The 20,402-nt window shown below is 40.2% G+C and overlaps 1 protein-coding gene across 5 annotated transcripts in view; it reads right to left on the bottom strand.

Moving 5' to 3' along the window:
• The window catches only part of LOC147228818 (phospholipid phosphatase-related protein type 5-like), a 57,200-nt gene that overhangs the window by 25,691 nt on the left and 11,107 nt on the right, over window positions 1-20,402 (bottom strand). For all 5 annotated transcript variants that reach the window (XM_086157103.1, XM_086157106.1, XM_086157104.1 and 2 more), the window contains exon 2: window positions 15,927-16,037. In XM_086157103.1, the coding sequence (XP_086013229.1) occupies window positions 15,927-16,037 (111 nt within the window). The remainder of the gene's footprint in view (window positions 1-15,926; window positions 16,038-20,402) is intronic.

The raw sequence follows: 20,402 nt of genomic DNA on the forward strand, positions 1-20,402 counted from the left end.
AGTGTGCCCAGGAGGATGCCGTAGGAGCACCAACTTCTGACGAGTTACTGACTCCAGTACCATTGCTTTTTATTGCATAAAGCCTTGAGAACATCAATTGCATGATATTAAACACTGAACTAAGAATTTCAGACAAATGAATTAAGAAAAACTGTAGCATTCCCTTAGAATACGAATAAATCCTTGTGTATTTGGTGTAAATACTGCAATTTAGAAGAAGCAAAGTTACATACAGCACACAGGGAAAGCAAGGTATTTTCCAGGTGCTTTTCAACCAGTAGTCTGTATCCATGTGGTCAGAAGGAAAGCTGGATGCTCAGTTCTCCCCTGCAAGGGAGGGAAGCGTTCATAATTGTGGCGCATTAACGCCTGACTCTTTTCAGAATTGGTTTTCCATGCACCCTTGGGATCTAATTGTCATTACCAGTGTCTGACAAGGTTCACAGAAGGGATGCATGTAACTGCAGCTTGACTTCAGCCTCGGAGGAGGTGTCAGTGTGTGTCTGAGTTGACAACCAGGGAAAGCCGAATAGAATATAGGTTTGTGGAACAACCTCCTGTAACTGGAAAACAATGGTGGTTCAAGTTTGCATGTTTCTGATTTGTGTTAAAATGTGTCATGTAACATTTACGAAGACTGCGTTCAAGGGACAAAGGCATGCTGGTGATGTAGCTTAAATCCAACTATGCAGATGGTGAAAAAATAAGACAAATCAACAAACACAGCAATTCCCTATTATGCATGATACAATGTTCACCATTCTCTTATGGACAAGAGGATGACTGCCAGCTAATCAGGAGGAGATATTTTTTTTCCTTAAGACAGTGCCTGAGTGGACAGGGAGGTTGCAAGTATCTAATCCTTTTGAGGGAAACAACGAAATCCAGACATCATTAACGATGCGCGTTCTTTGAATGACTGAGACGACCTATAACCCATTCTGAAAATTGTTGGTTCTAGACCATTGAGCCTTGTCCTTAAAGGGTAATTGTAAGGAATACTTACTCCGAGTTGTACTCTTCTATGTGTCTTGAAGATGCAATGTCTCGATATGACATTAGGCACTTTTAGGGATGTCCACTTTAATCATACAGTACCACTGTGCATTCAGAGAGCCAGATTCATCCCAATGTCGAAATGATTCACAGCTGAGATGGACTATCTTCAGGATGTGGCCAAAATATGCATGACCCACCTCTGAGCTTGATGTGGTGATGTCTCTCTGACAGTGGGGCAGCCCAGACGGCCCTCTTAGCTCAAAGAGGCATGTGATCAGATGCGTTCAGATCTCAGCGCTTCTGGCTGAATCTCTGCGGTTTGAAGTTTAATCTCTTGCGGGTGTCTCTGTTTGTACTCTCAGATAGCTGCTTTTTCCTCATTTCACACTGAGTTGTATAGAAATCGTGTTAGGTTACTGCTGATGAAACTCAACATTTCCCGATCGTATCATCTGATGGTGCTTTTAAATGACAAAGATAACAAGACTTTTCTTGTGAAATACATTGTAAGGCCAGGCGTAGAACACAGAGCAAGTGGTGTTTTCTTTTATATATCATGTCAACTGAACATTTGCGTAGTTCCATGGAGAGAGGGAAATACCTGCTAAAGGGAATACTTATTAGACAATGAAACACTAATGGCTGTTGGCTGACTGTTGAAAAGAATTCAAACTCCTGCAGTTACTCCTGTGGTAACTATAACAATTTCATGTATGACTAAAAAAGGAAATTGTGCATTCCAGTTGCCCTGTGCAGACGTAACGTAGTATGACTTGTTTATGAAAATTGCCGTTTTTGTACTCAGTGTCCCCAGTGAGTCATGCTGGAGAGATAATATATTCAGTGAAAAAGCATTTACCCGGAGGACTTTAAAAGCAGAATTATGAGGGACACGGAGACACATGTTGGCAAAGAGCAATCACCTCCAGCCTGTAGTTTATATTAAGGCCAAAAATAGCAGACATCTCTTTTCTCCCATCCTCTTTTCACGTTTGTTTCCATTTATGTGAGCTGTGTATTTGCTTGACTGCGTAGGTGTCCCGATGTGTGTTTCCTTACACTGTATGCGTGAATATATCTGTAGGCATACAAGTTCATTGCCGTGTCTGCAGAGGAACTCTGACATGGGCTTGCTGTGTTTGTGTGCATCATGCATGCTTCTTTTCTCGCTCAACTACAGAAGGCTTGAGGGAGGACGCGAGGGAGAGAGGTGTGGGAAAGGTAGGAGGAAAATGTGCGAGGGAGACTATGTACAAGCATCCATCAAAGTTTGAACAAATATGAACACTCGACAGTCTCTCAAAGATCTTTCATTGTATGTTTAAGAGTTTCCACCTGCTTTTATCCTGCATAAACATAAAGGCTGCAGAGCCTATTGATCATACTACAATATGAGAGGCCCAACAAATGGGTCTGTAAAATGATGGAAAACATCCTGACAGCAACAGGCAGATTTGGGCCTTGGTTGATGTGTGTGTGTGTGTATGTGTGTGTGTGTGTGTGTGTGTATCTGTGTGGGGAGGGGGGTCAAACCAGTGGTACAAAATGACATCATCAAGTTCTGCTCTCATCAAGCCACTGAGAAGTCTGGATTAAGCATCAAATGTTTGTTGTTTGTGAATTGTCACCAGAGTTGTATCCAACTGGTACAATGTTAGGTTCACAAGCACAGGGCTTGTCTCCAGACATGAAACAACATATATACAAATCAAAGCGTTACTGTATATTATATCTCAGCTATGTGCTCAATCATTATATTATTAAGCTAATTTTATGTGTCCATACAATTCACATTACACTGACACACTGTTCACCCAAGCTACCAGAGAAGTATACGCTTACTCTTTTTTGCTTCTTCAGGTGATTTGCAAGTTTGTGCCAATCAATGGTATGATAATACTGTCATTTATTTGTATTTGAGGAATTTGTATGTCCCAATGATCCTCGAAGTATTGCTGTCTATAAGATTAGCATCTCGAAGGGTCTCTGAAGAGTCCCAGATGAGAAAGACTGAGAAATATCCAAAACCGCCCACCTCACTGGTGCTTTGGGGAGAACTGGGAGTTGTTTGTTGTTAGGGTTGGAGGGGAAGCTCTGTGGCAAAAGCCTTGGCACACGGGGCTCATTTGGACATTTGGCACAAACAACAATCTGTGGCAATCACTCTGTGCACTCACCACCCACAGGGTCACATGCGCCGTGTAACAAGCCATCTGATCTCTGAACAAATGTTGCGAGAGCTGTGTCCCCGTTCTTGGCACAACCCCAAACACGTTTCCGGTGGTGCGCTGGCTGGGCTCCACCAGGACTGCCCTTTGCCACCAGTTGTGTCTCTGATCTTCACGGACAGGATTTCTAGGCACAATGCCGGGGAGAGGGGGATGTCCAGTACAGGGGACCTGAGGATCGTCTCTTCTCTTCCCACAGGACCATATCCTGTGGTCACCATATGACCTCATGCGGACACTGGAGAGGATGGGTGCTTAGTGTGAATTGGCCAGGGCCTCATGTCAGAGGTTACTGTTCTGTGGAGTAACCCCATAAGGGTTGTTAAAAAGCTTTGGCCTCAAGGGTCTTGCTCACGAGGAAGGGTAGAATGGAATGTTAACTTTATGGACGGATCAATGCACTGTCCGCAGTGATATAGGAACTGCGTTGCTTTGGGGAAGTTCCCAAGGGAAGAGATAGATTACATTGCTGGGCAGAGGGATAACTGGCTTGACTTCTCAGTCAGGCGCCACAGCCACCTGGCTCCAGGCAGTGATGATGATGATGATTTTATTGCACTAGTATAACATAATAACAGTGTGCTGTTTTGTTGGTGCAATAGTGTAGCATAATCATTTGCAATTGGGCCAGTGCTTTAACTGACACTAAAATTGCACATTGCTTAACTAACACGGCAACTACAATGTAATATAGTGTGATTGATTTTATTAAAGTTGTAATAGATGTATTTACTTTTTAGAGAAAAATATTACGTTTTAATAAAAAACATTAAGACAAAGGTGATGGCAGGGATGCATATAATGAGAAAACAGATTTGTAGTCAAATCGAATGTATATGCCAAGACTGTTCCATCATTTTCCAGTATGTTAATTTCTCTGGATTTAGTACATCATGAAAAATAATTCAAATTAATCAAAGGTTTGTCGTTCCATTCCCTTCAATTCGAATACACATCCATGACCCTGTGCTCAGCACCTTTCTCATTCTGCATTAATATTCATAAAGGTCAAAACAACTTCAAGTTGATGGCTTCTAATTAGCATTGAGACACACATCCTGTTCAAGTCACCTTGGACTACCCATTTGCATGAAAAACATTTCTAAAGCATGTGTGTGCAAATACAGCATGAAGCTTCTGACAGACTAAGACGGCAGTCGGGTCATGGGGGGTCAAGACAGCTGACATAATTCTGCCATGATAAGAAATCTTCACTGCCTGTTTAGCCCGGGAATTCATTTGACTACTGCCTCGAGGTGTCAAGGTAGACATCAGAGAAACCTCTTTGATGTACATTTTGAGATTACGTACACAATCTTGGGTACAGTTGATGCAAATTAAAATGTGCTCAGCTTACCATATCGAGGTGGAGCAAGGGGGAGTGAACTGCAAGCTCAAGGGTCTGAGGGGCTTTATTCATGGAGTTATGATGAAATTTATTTTTCCATTATTCATCTAGAATTTATTTGGACACCATCCAGCTATTTGGTATCCCGTTTGTGTCACAGTTTGTCTCTAGTCTACAGGCCTGTAGATTAGACAAAACTGCTGGATAAAAACAAGATCGAGCTGTGGTTTAACAAAGTGGCTACAGGGGCTGAAAAGAATGGGGGGAAATGGGTGATCTTAGCCAGGATAAGTGCTCTTCTCTACTGAATGAACTTACAGCTGCTTAATCTCATGCCATCCCACTAAACAACACAGCCATGAACACGATACACTAAAATTTAACCAGATTTGCCACTAGACCAGATGGTAACATGCGGACACCCTATTTATTCATTTATTTAGATTTTATCAGTATATTATCATAACTTGCTCATGCTCCACTAAGCAAAATCAACTCTTTGGCTTGTAAGTGTCTGTTTCTACATATGAATTGGGTCGGTTTGATTTTCATCTCAGCTGTGACATTTTTCATAGACCCGCTCACCCTGTCACAGCTGTCAGTTTCACAAACCCTGACACCTCGCTCAAGGAGACTTAGAGCATATTCTCAAAAATCAGTAGTATGTTAGTATTCAGGCATCCCCCCGGGACTGGTACAAACCATTAAATCAACTAGAATATGCTTCTATATGTTCTGGGGGGTTAAAGCATCATGAGTAATTAACATCCGTCAAATCCAAACTGCAATTTGAGTTCTCTGGATGAGAGAAATGTCTGAAGGCACTTTCTCTGATGGCATTTGGACTTGAATGATGCTGTGCAGGAAGCCAAAGGAAGAATTGATGTGTTGTGTATCGTATATAATCCTTAATAGTTAGCCTATACTATTTCATTGTTGGGCAATAAATGATAGCAGAAAAAAAGCTGATTGTCCAAATCTGCCAGGTTAAATTTCTTTTCTCAGTTCCAGCCTGTCTAACTGATCATCACAGTGTACATCTGTAATTAACAGCTGTCTCTTCAGACTATATCAGCAAATTAAATGTTTTCTACGCCCCCTCCCCCACCTCCACCTCGGTGAGGTAATTAATCTTTGTTTGTCTGATGTTATGTTCGACGGATTGCATTAATCAAAGATGTCTGTCTTATGTTAGCAGATTCTTTCTAAATTTATTTGCTAGGGCATCATAGGTACATCTCTGTCAAATAATTAGGTGATACTGTTTCTCGGTGCACTGTTAAAGACTGTTTTAGGGTTATGAAAATAGGAGCCATTACTTTGCACTGAAACCCCACTGGGACTTATATTAAACACGATTTTTGGGGGGGGCTTTGTTATGTTACGCTCCTATTGTTATTTTAGGAGCGCTGCCATTGCTCGATGTGGAAGCCGAACAAGAGATTTAGTGTGAGCAATGAGTTTGAGTGTGCGGTTCTTGAAAAAGGAAGAAAAATCCTTATTTATACTTTCATAGTAAAGAGGACACTTGCACTGGGCTTTCTTCTACTCTTGCTCATCACAAGAGATTTGAATGTTTGAAATTAACCTCGCAGAGGGTCAAATAGCAATTTCTTATCATGTTCATAATCTCATCTCTCAGCAAATCTTATTTTTTCCCCATGAAATCAGCAGAGGATAACGGCTTGTCTCCAGACATAATAATTCAAAAGCGTGTTTCCAGGAATAACTAAAAGAGGTCTATGCATGTGCGGCATGGCTTTCAAAGCCCCACAAATTGCTACTTTGGCATATTTGGCCTTGACATGGTCTGGGAGAATATGTAGATTTATTGGTGACAACCAACAAAGAAAAAACACAATCTGCTGCAAGAACATCAACAGGTTCTGGAAATTAACAGAGTGCAGATTCCATTCTTCCAGTTCAAATCATCTTCATGTAAATGGCCATTCCGCCTGCATAAATGAGGCCACAATCATATGTTACCAGCCAGGGCATATTTTAGAAGATGACCCCATTCTGGCTGACAAAATAAAAGGGTTTATCATGCTGTGTAATTACAGCTTAATGAGCCTACCTCCAAACTTCAAAGGTAGCAAGAGCAAAGAAGTCTAAAACACTAGAATGGCAGTGATATGATGGAAACGGATAAAAGAATATCTTCCCACTAATAGCCGTTTAGCCAAACATGTCGGAAATAAAATGTCAGAATATATCATGGGTAAAGGATGCATGTCTCTGGAGCCCAAGCTGTGAGCTCGTGGGGCATGTCGTCTTGACAGGGGTGTGAAGGAGCCAGATGGCACAAAAGTCAACTGACAAAGTCAAACATGTTCACAGCAGGTGTGAGTAAGTGGACATAGGAGGCCGTGTGCTACGGTGACAGCTCCCTGCAGCGAGAACACTCATGTCAACCCCAATGAGGGTTACTTCTGGTTTGTCAGGCATTGATCAAAATAATCAACATGTGTGTGAAAAAGGCAAATGAAAAAAAAGGCAAATGAAACATTATGTCAGTCACTCATTGCTCCTCAAATTTTAGGTCCTATAGATTCACCATAAGAGCAAGCTTTATTATTACTTTATGGTCGTTATTTAGGCAACTTTATGTGTGCCATTTCGCTACACTGTCACGTTAAGTCTCCATCACAATTGTGACCAATCATGCTGTATTTCAGATTGGTTTAGATAAATAAATAACATCTTGGTGTTCTTTGAGAAGATAGCGAAGGTGCTGATGATACAGCATGGAGTTAAACTCAGAGATGCTCATTATATTTTGTTGAGGACATTTTTTAAAATTCTTAACCAGTGAAAAAACTACATAATAATCAATTTTATGCCCAAAAGATGATGCAATGTGACCCACGGTATCACTTGGCCACACTGCTACTCTCCTCAGTCTTTAGCACCATCCGGTCTGTGAATTAGCTCAGTATGACGCTGTTACACCTCTGTTCAGGTTTTTCCAAATGAGCTCATCTTATCGCCTGGCCACGTGACACAAGCCGGTGAATATTTCAAAGGATTTCTATGATGAGCAATGAAAAACAGATGAGGCATGGTCTACGATTCTGTGTAAAAATACACCACTGAGAAAAACAAAATCATGCAGGACCCTTACATACCAACTTCCAGATCAAGATAAATCAAGATAAAATACCAGCCTGAATATTCCCTGATGCAAGTCATATAATCATAGGGGTTATAAATAAATGAATGGGCTTGACTGCCTCCTGGTGCCACTCGATTGTATTGCAACACAATAAGCAAGACAAGTGTAAAACGGATGAGATGGAGTGATAAAGCAGTGGGCAAATCTGAGAAGCTTATAGAGGACAGGGAAGAGCAGAGGGCAAAGTCGGACGGGATGAATAGCCGGATTAGATGGTAAATGAGACATTAGTGTGTCAAAAAGTGCGTCAGGGCAAAGCTGAGCTTACAGCAGGAAAATGAAACGGAGAGACATGGCAGAGACACTACAAAATAAAAAAGGGAAGCAAAGCTGATAAGGTAACTGAGGATATGTGAGTGAGTGGAAGAGTGTGAACTGGAGAGAAGGGGTAAAATGCAGAGAGGGACATGGGAAAGCCAGAGCATCAAAGCAGGCATTCATCTTTTCTAGCATCCTTAGCCCCCTTTTCTCTCCTTCCCTCTCCACCTATCGTGATTATCTGATTAACGGGGCTGGATGTTTATCAGCATGCCTTGTTTATTTGGAATCCATTTTTCTATTCTCAATAATTCAACATCAAGCTTTTTTTTTTTTTTTTTGCATATCCTTTCCGGGGTTCTATTTTGTCAAAGCTCTCAATAATTTGTGCTGTCAACAGATTTTAAATTCACAACTACTCGTACTCAGTGTTTCTCATCCTCACTTCCTCGCTCTCTTCCTTTATCACAACCAGACTGCCATGGCTGAGAAGTAGACATGGTTCAGTAGTTCGGTAGCTATATCCACAGATAACATACATGTACAGTTTGAAAACACAAAGAAACAATTACATTGCAGGCACACATAAGCCAACATGTACATTAAATAAAACCCAACAGGAAAATTTCAGTTTCTGAGCCAAAGCTCTTACAATTACAATGGTACAACTTACAATTTCCTCATCCTCAAATTGTCAGGGTCATTTTTTTAAAGCTAAGGAAAAATAAATCGCTGTAACAAAAAAAGTACTGTGATGGAATCGGTTACTGAGCCAGAATGAGTGCCAATTTCATACACTGTGAATATCTTGATTTTTTAATCAGAATTCTGCTACAGTTTAAGCATTTATCTGACCTAATTCAGAGCAACATGCAGCACTAGCAGCATGGAGAGTCAGTCTGCATCCAGAATCCTATAATTACATCAGGCTCCGGGAGAAAGAAAGGAAGTGAGGGATGAGATGGTATCTTACACGTAGAATTCAATTAAAAAAAAAAAACTTTTTCAGAGAGGATGTCACATTCTTATTTTTGAGAAGATAATTTGGCTTCAGTGCTGTGGCCCACAGTATTCAATATTGTAATATTATAAGGAGCTACGCTGTAATGTGCAGGGTCTAAGATATTTCCATACCAAAAGTGGTAGCACTTGGGCCAGTTGACAAGGGTTCCCTTGGAGAATGTTGAGAAATCCCAGCACGAAGAAAGTCAGACAGGTGTTATTCTTGAGATAATGAGGGTTAAACTACAGAGAAAATAACGTTAGAATTAGCTGTTATGTGACCACGGTATATACAGGGATAAAATGATACCCGAAAGAATGAATCATAGGCTTCAAGCGAGAATGCTATCATGCTTCCCGTTTATATATGTTTCTAAACAAAGCGAGTTACCCACCTGAGTATACTGATAAATCCGAGTCTCTGTTTGATGTGCCTGCTAGGCACTGAGCAATAGGAATGACAAAACAGCCCAATACCACCATATCAAGGAAGTTGATGTTCTTTGCCTTCAAAAATTAACAATAGGGGATTATTAAAGGCATAAAAAAATAAATAATGAGTAGAAAAAAAGAAAAATAAGCAGTTGAATGAGTAGATCTGACTAGTCTGAGTTTAATATCATCCTGAAATGTGCTGGAAATATGACCATTTTTGACAATATGATGCTTGTTAACACACCAACACCTTTGAAATAGCCCGCTTGTGATGCATATTTTGCTTCTGAGCAACATAGTATCAACAAGAACAACAACAACAGATCATAATAACAGTAGATCATGATAATAAAGGGTGCTGAGCAATGTCCCTTCTAATTTTTCATATGTCGGGGCATACAGACAACCTCGCTGAGCACACTGAGGACCTCTGTGGGCAACATTAGATGTGCATGCTGTGGACACACATCAGTATCCCACCAAGGATCATAGCTTCCATTTAGTCTTCCATATTTTTCCATCAGAAAACTCGCTTACTACTTTAGCTTTGCTGCATGTTTGGCAGAGCAGACCTTTCTCACTCGAAAAAGAAAAAAAATCTCACCAAGTTTCACCGCTTGTTCTTCTAGTTTGCACATACTCTGACAGCCATTCCAACTTAAAAGTGCCACATTTCTTTTTTACTTTGGTTTGGTGAGTGGACGTATCACATTCACTGCTTGTGTCGCCATGATAAGGGGTTAGCATGTTAGCATTAGCATCACTTAACCCCACAAGACTGTGATTATTGTTAAGTAGCATGTAATGGCAGAGCACGTGCACAAATACTGTCAATGCCGTGATTATCTGCGTAGCATCAGTGCATCGTATCATCTGATTGGTTAGACCGTCACTCACTGAGTTACACAGTGAAAGGATACAGGAAAAAAATGTTATATATCTAATTCATTTGCAGTGCACAAGAACACCTATCCAGGTTTGCTTGCGCACTGCAAATAAAAAGCACAAGAAAACCTGGATAGGTTTTCTTAGGAATTCTTAGGAATTTTTCAAACCAGGTTTTCTTGTGCGCATTTGCGCAGTTGCGCAGCTTAGAGGGAACATTGGTGCTGAGCTACTTATTTCATTCCGATATGCAAATTAATGGCATTAATAATAATTTGTCCATGTCCACAAGCTTTTATACAACGACAAATGGGTAGAAGATTGAAAAGGAACATAAACAAAGTGATTGAGAAGGCTTATTTATTGCTTGCTTACGGGGAAACTGGGAGGCACAGTCTTTTTGGCCGAACCAGGGTCTTGGCTCAAGTAAAGCTGTTTGGAATAAAACTTCCTTCGAGAAGGGCAAACAGTACGCGTTGCCTTGCGATGGTGGATGTACTCATACAGTATCACAAACAGCAGGGACTATGTCAGGAGTAAGCACATGCAGAGGGGATGTTGCTTTGTTGTAGAGGACAATTTGGAGGATATGCATTATTGGATCAACATGAACTTTGCAACATTTGAACCAAAGCAGGGAATGATGCCAGAGGCCGTGCCTGTTCTGACAGTAACACATCCTGTCAACATATAAGGTGACTGTATCTGACCCGTGTACTTGGCACTAGAGCTTTACTTCATCATAAGATAAACAACCATAAACAGGGAAGATTTTTCAGACACACACAGGCACATACATGCACACCTTCTCAGCTGGCGCAAAATGCGAACATGCACCAAACAGTGCAAAGATAAAAATGTATGAAGGCTGGCAAAAAATAAAACATAGAAACCAAAGAAATTTTTCAAATCCTAAATTTGTTTGTTGTGAGGTAGTAGACACACATGTTCATGCACGGAGCACAAACACATACGTACACCCACCTCCACATCATATTATTCAAATTGTAGATTCAAAGCTGCATAAGTAATGATATCCTGACATTTAGCCTATCATCAAGCTCTAAAAATACCACATCCTAATAATGAAAAAGACATAGACTTTTGTTGTCATGGTTACAATAAAAAGGTCCACTTAGGGAGGCGAGAAAAAAGAACTTCAACTACTGGGAGAAAAAAAGGGAATATTTGACTTGTATGTCAAAGCACTGTTGTATTGACATCTTCCACCCCCTCACCAATCATCTTGTTTCTCCGATTTGTTTGTTTTTGAGAACATCACACTATTCGACCCTAGCTTCAGAGGGACACTAGCCCTATCATGCCAACAAACTAAAGCGTACATCAGGAAGAAAAACAGTGGTAATTGCTTTCGGGACAGAGGAGAGTAGTGTTTCATCTCTTCTTCTGAGCAATGGCTTTCCATTAAAAGCATTCTTTTTGTTCGAAATAATTTTAAAAAGTGGCACGATGAAAGAAAAAAAAAAAAGGTAAATAAGCACAAATTACTTAGAATTTACAAATCAGGGAATCTGTGAGGAGCTTGGGGATATGAGCCAGCACATTAGAGAGAGCCTTCGGCACAGATCATGAAAAATGTGGCCCGATGTTCACCAGTCTGTTTAATTTGATACAAGTCAAGTGTTCCACAAGAGGATGGAGCCAACAAGATATTAAAAAAAGAGCCAAGGAAAAGATGCCTTGCTGCCCTGACTTTCCAACTGAGGCTGAAAAGTAAAGATGGAGAGCCAGGAAACACACTGACAAGAAACCAGTGGCTGCTGTACATTCACTATCAGTTAGCAGTAATGGACATCTTATCTTACAGTTGCGGCTAAAATGACTCAAGCTTACAAGCTGTAATCTGGATATTCATTCGCTGTCCCTCTGAACGGCATGAAACCAAGCTTCGTTACAGATATTCAAAGTATGTTTGTGGAGGCAACATCACACCAGCTCACAAGCGTCTCTCATCCACTAGTATCTAAAGCTAGTCAGGAATCAGTTGTATCAAAATTACTTTTTAAAGAAGGTTTTTTGAAGCTGCGCCTCTGCCAGGGCCTTTGACCAGTCTCTTGTGTGGTTTTGCAACAAGACGGCAGTGATGCCTGAGCTGTGGCACAAATACATGAAATGAAAAATGAAGAAAAAAAAAGGAAAGATGGAGAGAGTCGGGCTGAAATCAATGTCAAGTTTTCCTTGCTCTGCATCTAAAATTGGCATTGTATAGATAGCAACACTAGTTTACACATTTTTATAGGACAAAGACAAGAGGATAAATGAAGATTATGAGAGTGACCTAGAAGATATTTCAAAGCTTGAGAGCCATAGATATACTGTTGTCAAAGTCTGATTCTGCAAACAAGCCTTCAGATGAGAGGCAAGAGGGAAGGAGGCTATCATTACACATGTGACAGAAAGGGCAGCAGGCAGTGAATTTAGCAGGCCAGATAGTGAGGACAAGAGAGAAGAAACATGGGAATCATAACATCACAAGAGGGGAAGAGGATAAGGCTAGCCCTACGAATTAAAAAGAAATGGGTAATGAGATGCAAAGTAACAACAAAGGAGTGAGGGCCCTCCGGGGGGAGCTGTGCCACAGCAAGCTGCTTCAGTGTTACCTCGGCAGAGGGGGCTGAACATAAAAGGCCCTTTATTAAACTACTGACACCCAGAGTCATTCATTTAGGTGTATATGCCGCGATTAATGTCAAAACCACATATATTTATTAGAACCTCTGGCCATAAAAAGCCACAGTCACAACCCCGGTGAGAGGTGCAATTAAGAAGTAAATGCAAAAGAAACAACAAAAAAGACCAGTACTTGCTCTTAGCCAGCCCTGTGTATGCCACCTTTCAGTTGGGAATAGAGGGTGAGCGAGAGGACAAGGGTGACTGAAGATAAGCTCTGCACGCCTGTGAGGAAGATGATGCCAGGAACAGGGAGGAAAAAGAAAATGAGGGTGGAGGGAGTGCATGGCAAAGCTGTGGAGGATGGAGCAATGGAAAAGGCAATACAAGCAAAGGGCAATAATAGAGAGTTCAGTGGTGAAAGAGACATAATTATACATGGGAATGTGTTCCAGTGTTGAGTGATGTTTAGTATCTATATTGTGAAAAAAACATGGTCTCTAACTCGAAAGACTGTCAAACAGAATAATGGACAAGGGGAGGAGCATTGCAGACAGATGAGCCTGAATATATTATACAGACACCATCAAATTTTTAAAAAGTTGTAAAAAGAAGATCATTATAACAAGTCCAAAAGGATGCCATGAATGAGCCAATAGGCAAAAGCAAAGGGAGGGGAAAAAAAGCCAAGCTTTAAGACTGTGTATGAACCTGAAGGGAGTGCGGGATATCGGTGCTATAAAGGGATACAACTGCAACAGAGGTGCACTGGTGAATACTGTTGCGCAGAGATATAAAGTAAGTAGGATTGATATGTTGGATCTGGCATAAACAACAGATAAAAAGGTATATTGTGATCTCAAGAGGATGTTGTGAATGAGTAGTTGGCAACAGAGGAGATGAAGAGTGAAGAAAATCTAGGTGATTAAGGGGTGGGGTGCTTTTTTGTGTGCGCTCTTAGAAATGTGTCAAGTATTTCTTGAAAATTGCAAATCTGAAATGAGAAATGTTTTCACAAGACCCGTGTTTTGCTCAAGACCATGGCTCTGTTTTGCACCTAAGCCAAATCCTTCGTTTCAAAATCTGAACTCACGACTCATCCAGTCATGCTTCTGCGCTATTTGACTTGACAATAATCTTCTCATATTTTGACCCGTAAAGAAAATCCAATATCACATTGTTTAAATTCAAAAGCTGACGAACAAAGCCAGCTCATTCTGCTCATTAAGCTATTGTTGCCGCAGCTCAGAGGAGCTCCAGGCTTGGAGCATGTTAGCAGGGGCATGGGCTAATTGGGTTTCCATTCTTAATTAGGCCAATTAATTAGGAAATGAAGTTGAGGCCTTGAGCGCTCCACCAGGTCATTTAGGGATTACGCAGAGTGAGAAGTCACAGGAAGACTGCAATGGAGAAACACAGAATCTGAGGTGCTCGTGTGTGAAAAGGTCACCAACTCAAAGGCCTTCTTGCGAGAAAACCAAATACTCAAGATATGGACCCCCCTGGTGAATATTATTCCTTAATGTGAAATGTAATTTCTTGGCAGGTCAAACCAGAGAAGGCCTCAAGGAAGCAAAACGTCTCTCAAATACAAGTGTCATTCATTTGAAAATCCCATCAGGCGTCTTCAAAATGGATATTTACTTGAGTACAAAAAGCAAGTATATTAAAAACGCCAATATCTTTTGTCGCTCAACATCACTTTGATTGTATCATTTGCCTATTCTTTACTGTATAATCAATAATTTGCCAAATAACCGTCTACCCATACACAGATGGATACAGTGTTCCTCAACATTGGTCAGTCCCAGCTCTAATCACATACCCTGGTCCTTTAAATGACAACAGGGAAATAAACATTAAAATTGTCCAATGTAGTCTGGTCTTCTCAGAAATCTTCCCTATCATCTGAAGAAGAACGTTCAACTCTAGTCTGTGTCTTTTCATCTTATAGTACTTTGAAGACATATAAGATATGCTCATAAAGCAGATAATAAAGTTAACCCTTGTTCTGACTCTAGGGAAATCTGATTTGTCTCATATTTTGCCCAAATGAGGTCCTATTCTCTCTATTCTCTCTGCTATTTGCTCTGGATCATATCAGAAGATGTCACCTCATCACCTCATGTGCTGGGGTTGCTATGGTAATGTTGTATGCGTCAGTAACTGTCCACCTGTGACATGACCGAACAGCTCCTGCTCTTGTAGCTCCACCATTCCAGCAGGGAAGCATGGGAAACAACTCAGTATCTCTTCTTCCTACCAGGTGCATACTGGAGCCAAGCTGGAGATATCCTCCTTCTCCAAACACGGTGACAGAGGGGACACTGAGCCATCGTGTATATTCATCTTGGTTTCTGAAATGGGTTTTATCCTATGACATACACTCGATGTTTGTTCAGGCACTCACTGTTGTTATGTTTAACTAACTTAGCTAAGCATCATAGATTCAAACCAAATAATGTATTTATTCCAAAGTGGATGCGGTCAAAAAAATTGTATTTGCTCCAAAGAAATCGATGGTTTTGGCCTTCACACGGCACAAAAAAGCTGTCTTGTTACTATGCAACTTTGATAAATAGCCAAATGCAAGGATTAAATAAACTCCATCACTTCATTTTGGGAGCCAGTAAACTGAAAGCAAAGCCTGTTAATTCAATGCCGCTCTTCAGCTGACAGCATCTTATGTTAATCTATCACAAGAAAACAATTGAAATAATAGAGAAAAAAATCCAAGATTCATTGTGAAGAACTAGAAACACTGAAAGGAATATTCATATGCAAATGGCTGTGTGCAGTTTTCTGTCCGTGCCGCTCTAACCTGCTCAGTTTCCAACAAGAGGCAGAGAAAGGCCACTCCACGTCCAAACACAATAAGATGTGAACATGCTGTACTATGCACTTGCTTGCAACTCAAAATGGCAATTTGTGGGACAAAATACATCAGGTTTAATGCAACACTTACCTCAACGAAAAGAAAACAGGGCACAATATAGGTGCTGGTCTTCTGCTGGCCTCTGTCCTCGGGAAAGGTCCTCATCTCCCTCTTTTGCACCAACAGCCGATTGTCAATCATCTGCCGGATCAAAAGTCAGACGGATATGTTTCTTGCGGGCTTACTGGGTAACATAAGGAGTGAGGGTAAGGAGAAAAATGATTTGGTTGTTTTTGCAGACTCTTAATCTTTTGTAAACTCTTTTTCCCCCTCAACTTTTGATGGGTCTACGCTAAATATTATTCATAGAATTTGCCGGAGCTTCTGTGACAATCGAACAAGAGAAGATAATCCTTTTATCAGACCACACAGTGGGGAAATTGCACAAGACTAAGAGTGAAACAAGCAGTAAAAAGAAAAATTTGCAAATTTAAAACACTTGAAACATATAACTTTGGCCGTAGCCAATATTTAACTTGGCTAACATGAGAGAAAAGAAAATTGAAAGGTTCTAAAATGTAGTCACCTTATTAGACTTCAGTATTAGGGGATAATGAGTCACCAAAATGGGCCATATGAGAGATTAAATAGATGCAAATTTAATTTGAAGTATGTGCCTTTCAGTGCATCTCCACTATCTATTTCATTTGATGTACAACCCCAGAATATAAAAAAATAAACTCCTGTTTATCAATGTATTTGTTAATTTTCTGCTGAAAAACATCTGTCTAGCCCACAAAATTATAACTGAAACAAAAGGAAAGGGAAGAAGAGGTTGAAATTTCTGTCCTGTGGATGGATATTAATCTTAAATCTTAATATATTGCTTCAATAATAATTTGATTCTGATTTGACCGTGTGCCTCCTGCGGGGATATTCACAGATAGTAGGAATGCTTAAGAATAGCAGTTTTCTAACACGCAATGCGTTGGAAGAAGGTGTTTTCTGCGAGCGCACACCTACATTCACACACTCGCCCATTCGCAGGGATTTCCCCACAAAGATATAATCTGCGTATAACATATAAAATATGCACGCGCTCCCACACACATGCACACACGCACACACACATACACGATCACACACAAGCTCAGACACTACACAGTACAGGTAGGAATTCAAAAGAGCAGGGGAAATGAAGTTGAAAGGAGGAGAAGAGAAATGGAAACACAGAGGCGATGATCAAAAACAAAAGCCTGACAGAACACGGTAAGAGAGAGACAAAGTCATGATGCTGGCACTCGGAGACCCTTAGAAGTGAGGAGGATGAGGTGAAAGCTAGCAGACTCAGCAACAGGAAATAATAAGGACTGGGGGATAACAGGTAGAACTTGACAAAAAAAAGCTTCAGTTCCCAAAGCAACCATGAGGGAGAAAATCAAAGAATGACAGAGGAGGGACCAGGTTATTGTTTTGAAAGACCTCAGTGAGACTCGTCTTTATGCCCAAGTCAAGTCCCAGCTTGAGACCGTCTCTTTTGGTGAATTCACTGCAGATGAAATTCCATTTTAAATTGTAGCTGGTAGTATATAGACATATATGTAGACATATATATGCACTTGTTGTCAAGTGCAATTTTACAACTGGTACGATTTTTATGGCATATAATGCTGTGTGGTTCGACTTTATGTCATAATCCTGGGAAGACCAAAATATTTCAATTTCAGACACTGCAATAGTTTTACTGCCGAGCCTTTCATTAGCATTGGTTCACAACATTATTAATAGTAATTGGGAGGCAATTAGGTTATTGCATGAATTATAATTATTGCATTTCACCTACGGAAAAAAGACATCATTATCCACCTTGGAAGAGAGATATGAAATTATGCGTATCTTGACTGTGATTGAATCTGATGTCACCTTCTTGCACAGAAAGCACACCGCTTTCAAAACTTCCCTATCAAACCCTTGTTCAAAGGCTCACATCCTGTGTTTTGGATTATTGTGAAGCCAAACAGACCTCACGCCAGTGAGTTTTGATGTTCTCCATTATGGTATATTGGACTACAAATGATGCTATGCATATTTTACTCCCGTGGTAGGTGGGCATGACAACTGTCATGATAATCATTTGGACAGTGTTTCCAAAAACTCTTCTTGGTCTGGCCCAACAGTTGATGTTTTGTTTTCCATATCAATTAATAATGGTGTCATTGTGAGTAATATCATCAGCCTGTCACTGTTTCCCAACACATATACCCCTTGTCGACTTGTGTATCTGTCTGCTGCGTACTGTTTGGCCCATGTAGACTGTGGCCTTGTTCACCGCACGCTGTTGTTTTTGCTTTGCTTGTTTGTCATACTGCTTGCATACGCTGTTCTATTCTGTTTTTGTGTGGCCTGCTGCTTACTCACGACCCAGCCCAGAGTTATTGAACTGAACTGTAATACTCGCTAGGTGCAATGCCTACGGTGATTGTATGCAAGCAGTTGGTATGTTGGAAAAGTTTAGATACATCCTGCTGTGTCATAACTTTGGGATTTTTTTTTTTTTTTTTCCAAAGTCCCATACCCCATTCACAGAAAAAGCTTGCCTTTTCAACCAGGCTGTCATTGTGAATGATAATGTGTTGTAAATACTATGACACATCTTATTAAAAAAATGTAGGTAAATAAGGTATCTGCCCACAATGCACAGCTGGTTACGACTTAAGAGTTAGTTGCCTCTCTGCAGAGAGCATATGTCAAACAAGCAACACTGATTATAGGCAAAAGAAAATAGACAAATGTTAACCTAGTACTGCATATTTCAGTAGTAGTAATAGTAATAGTTGTTGTTATTGTCCATGGTGTCATAATTGTCTGAGGTAATTATGTTTGAGAGCATGCCCATTCTTGGTTTAATTCCCTGCTTGTGTATCTACTGGCAGCGGACGGATTAATCCAAATTTTGGGACTATATTTTGTGAATTAAAGTTAATTCCTTTGATGTCTCATGTCATCGATTTGTAAAATATCAGGCGGGCAGAGAGGATCATGATTTTCAGGTCATTGGTTTTCAGGTCAAAGACAAGCCGTTTCATGTCATGATGACAGTGTATAATATGAAAAAAAATCAAACATCTCGATTGCAGCTATGTTGATCAATTATAAAGCAATTGCCCTCAGCAGTCTCTCATTATTCAGCATCATTTCTTTCATCTAAACACCATTTGGTTTACATCCCAGATATCAAGCTTATTCTCTCATCTCCTTGACGACAGTTGTCTCACTACTTTCTGGTTGAAGACGAGTCGCTGCAGCACTGTCAGCCATTTCTCCAATCAATGCTTGTAATGAGAAAAAAGGGAGGAAGCTGCATCACAAAGTTGGAAAGTGTCCACATCTTCATATCACACCTATTACTCATAAAGTGCCATATGCAGCACAAGATTCGCATTTTTCAACCAACAAACTACAATGTGTATGGAGAAATACTGAAAAAAATCATTGTGGTATCCAATTTCTTTCCATCCAAAACAAAAAATGGACCCTGGTGCTTTTCCTGGCAAAGATTCCTAAAGGGTATTGAAACATCTCGGCAGCACAGTATTTTTTTTTTCGTATAATACTCTGGTTACATCTTTAATAAAGCACAGCATTAATAACTGACATGTCAGTTACGCAATAATTTCACAAACCGAACTGTCTTATGGCGCCTCAACTTCTTTAATCAGCTGAAAATTTCATCAGCAGAGATTCAGTTACTACTCCCATCAGGGATAACAATTTTTAAGAGGAATGGTCATTTTCAAATTAAGCTTGTATATATTATTTTGTTTATTATTGATAAACTGAATATTTTTTTCCTTTTAGACATGAACATGCAAGATAGAATACAACATATTGTGGGTTTGTTATGATGATTTCATATCAGGGGCTTAACAATATCCTCAAAACTTAACTTCAATCACTGACAATTAAATCGCTTTTGGCAGATCCTGCTATACCTCACGACTTTATCAGCAGGAGTTCCACTAATAGCATCTCAGGAGGCAGGCCGCCAATTACGAAAACGTCCGAGGATGAACAAATTAACTTCATGGAATATGAACATATTAACACGCGCAATTGGAACCCACACCCTCAGGCAAAGGGGCTGATTTATGAATGTGCACTGTGAAGAGTGGTAGCACACAGTGCGACAAGATTCACTGTTTTTCACTGTGTTATTATTAACACTGGGGATTATACAATTATGCCCATGGTATCAAAAGTCTCCCTCATTGGAGGAAATTTACCACTATTCTCAAGTAAGTAATGGCTATGCTTTTGATACATCTTCTATTTAAAGCCAAATTCATTGATACAATGCCTGACTTCTGGTTCGATACAGTAAAATTCAAAACCAGCGAAATCAGTGCTGATAGTTTGGAGTTGTTTAAGTGCCCAGAGCTACGAAGGAAGTATACATAATTGTCTATTTTTGGGGAGAAATACATTTAATCATACATCAAACAAGGGACATCTGGATAAGATATAAATGTGTACACACAACCACACACATTCACGCACAAAGGATTT

The sequence above is a fragment of the Fistularia commersonii genome, chromosome 12 (assembly GCF_037954325.1).
Source record: "Fistularia commersonii isolate RoL2024-O1a breed Wild chromosome 12, RoL_Fcom_v1.0, whole genome shotgun sequence".
NCBI classification, from domain to species: Eukaryota; Metazoa; Chordata; class Actinopteri; order Syngnathiformes; family Fistulariidae; genus Fistularia; species Fistularia commersonii.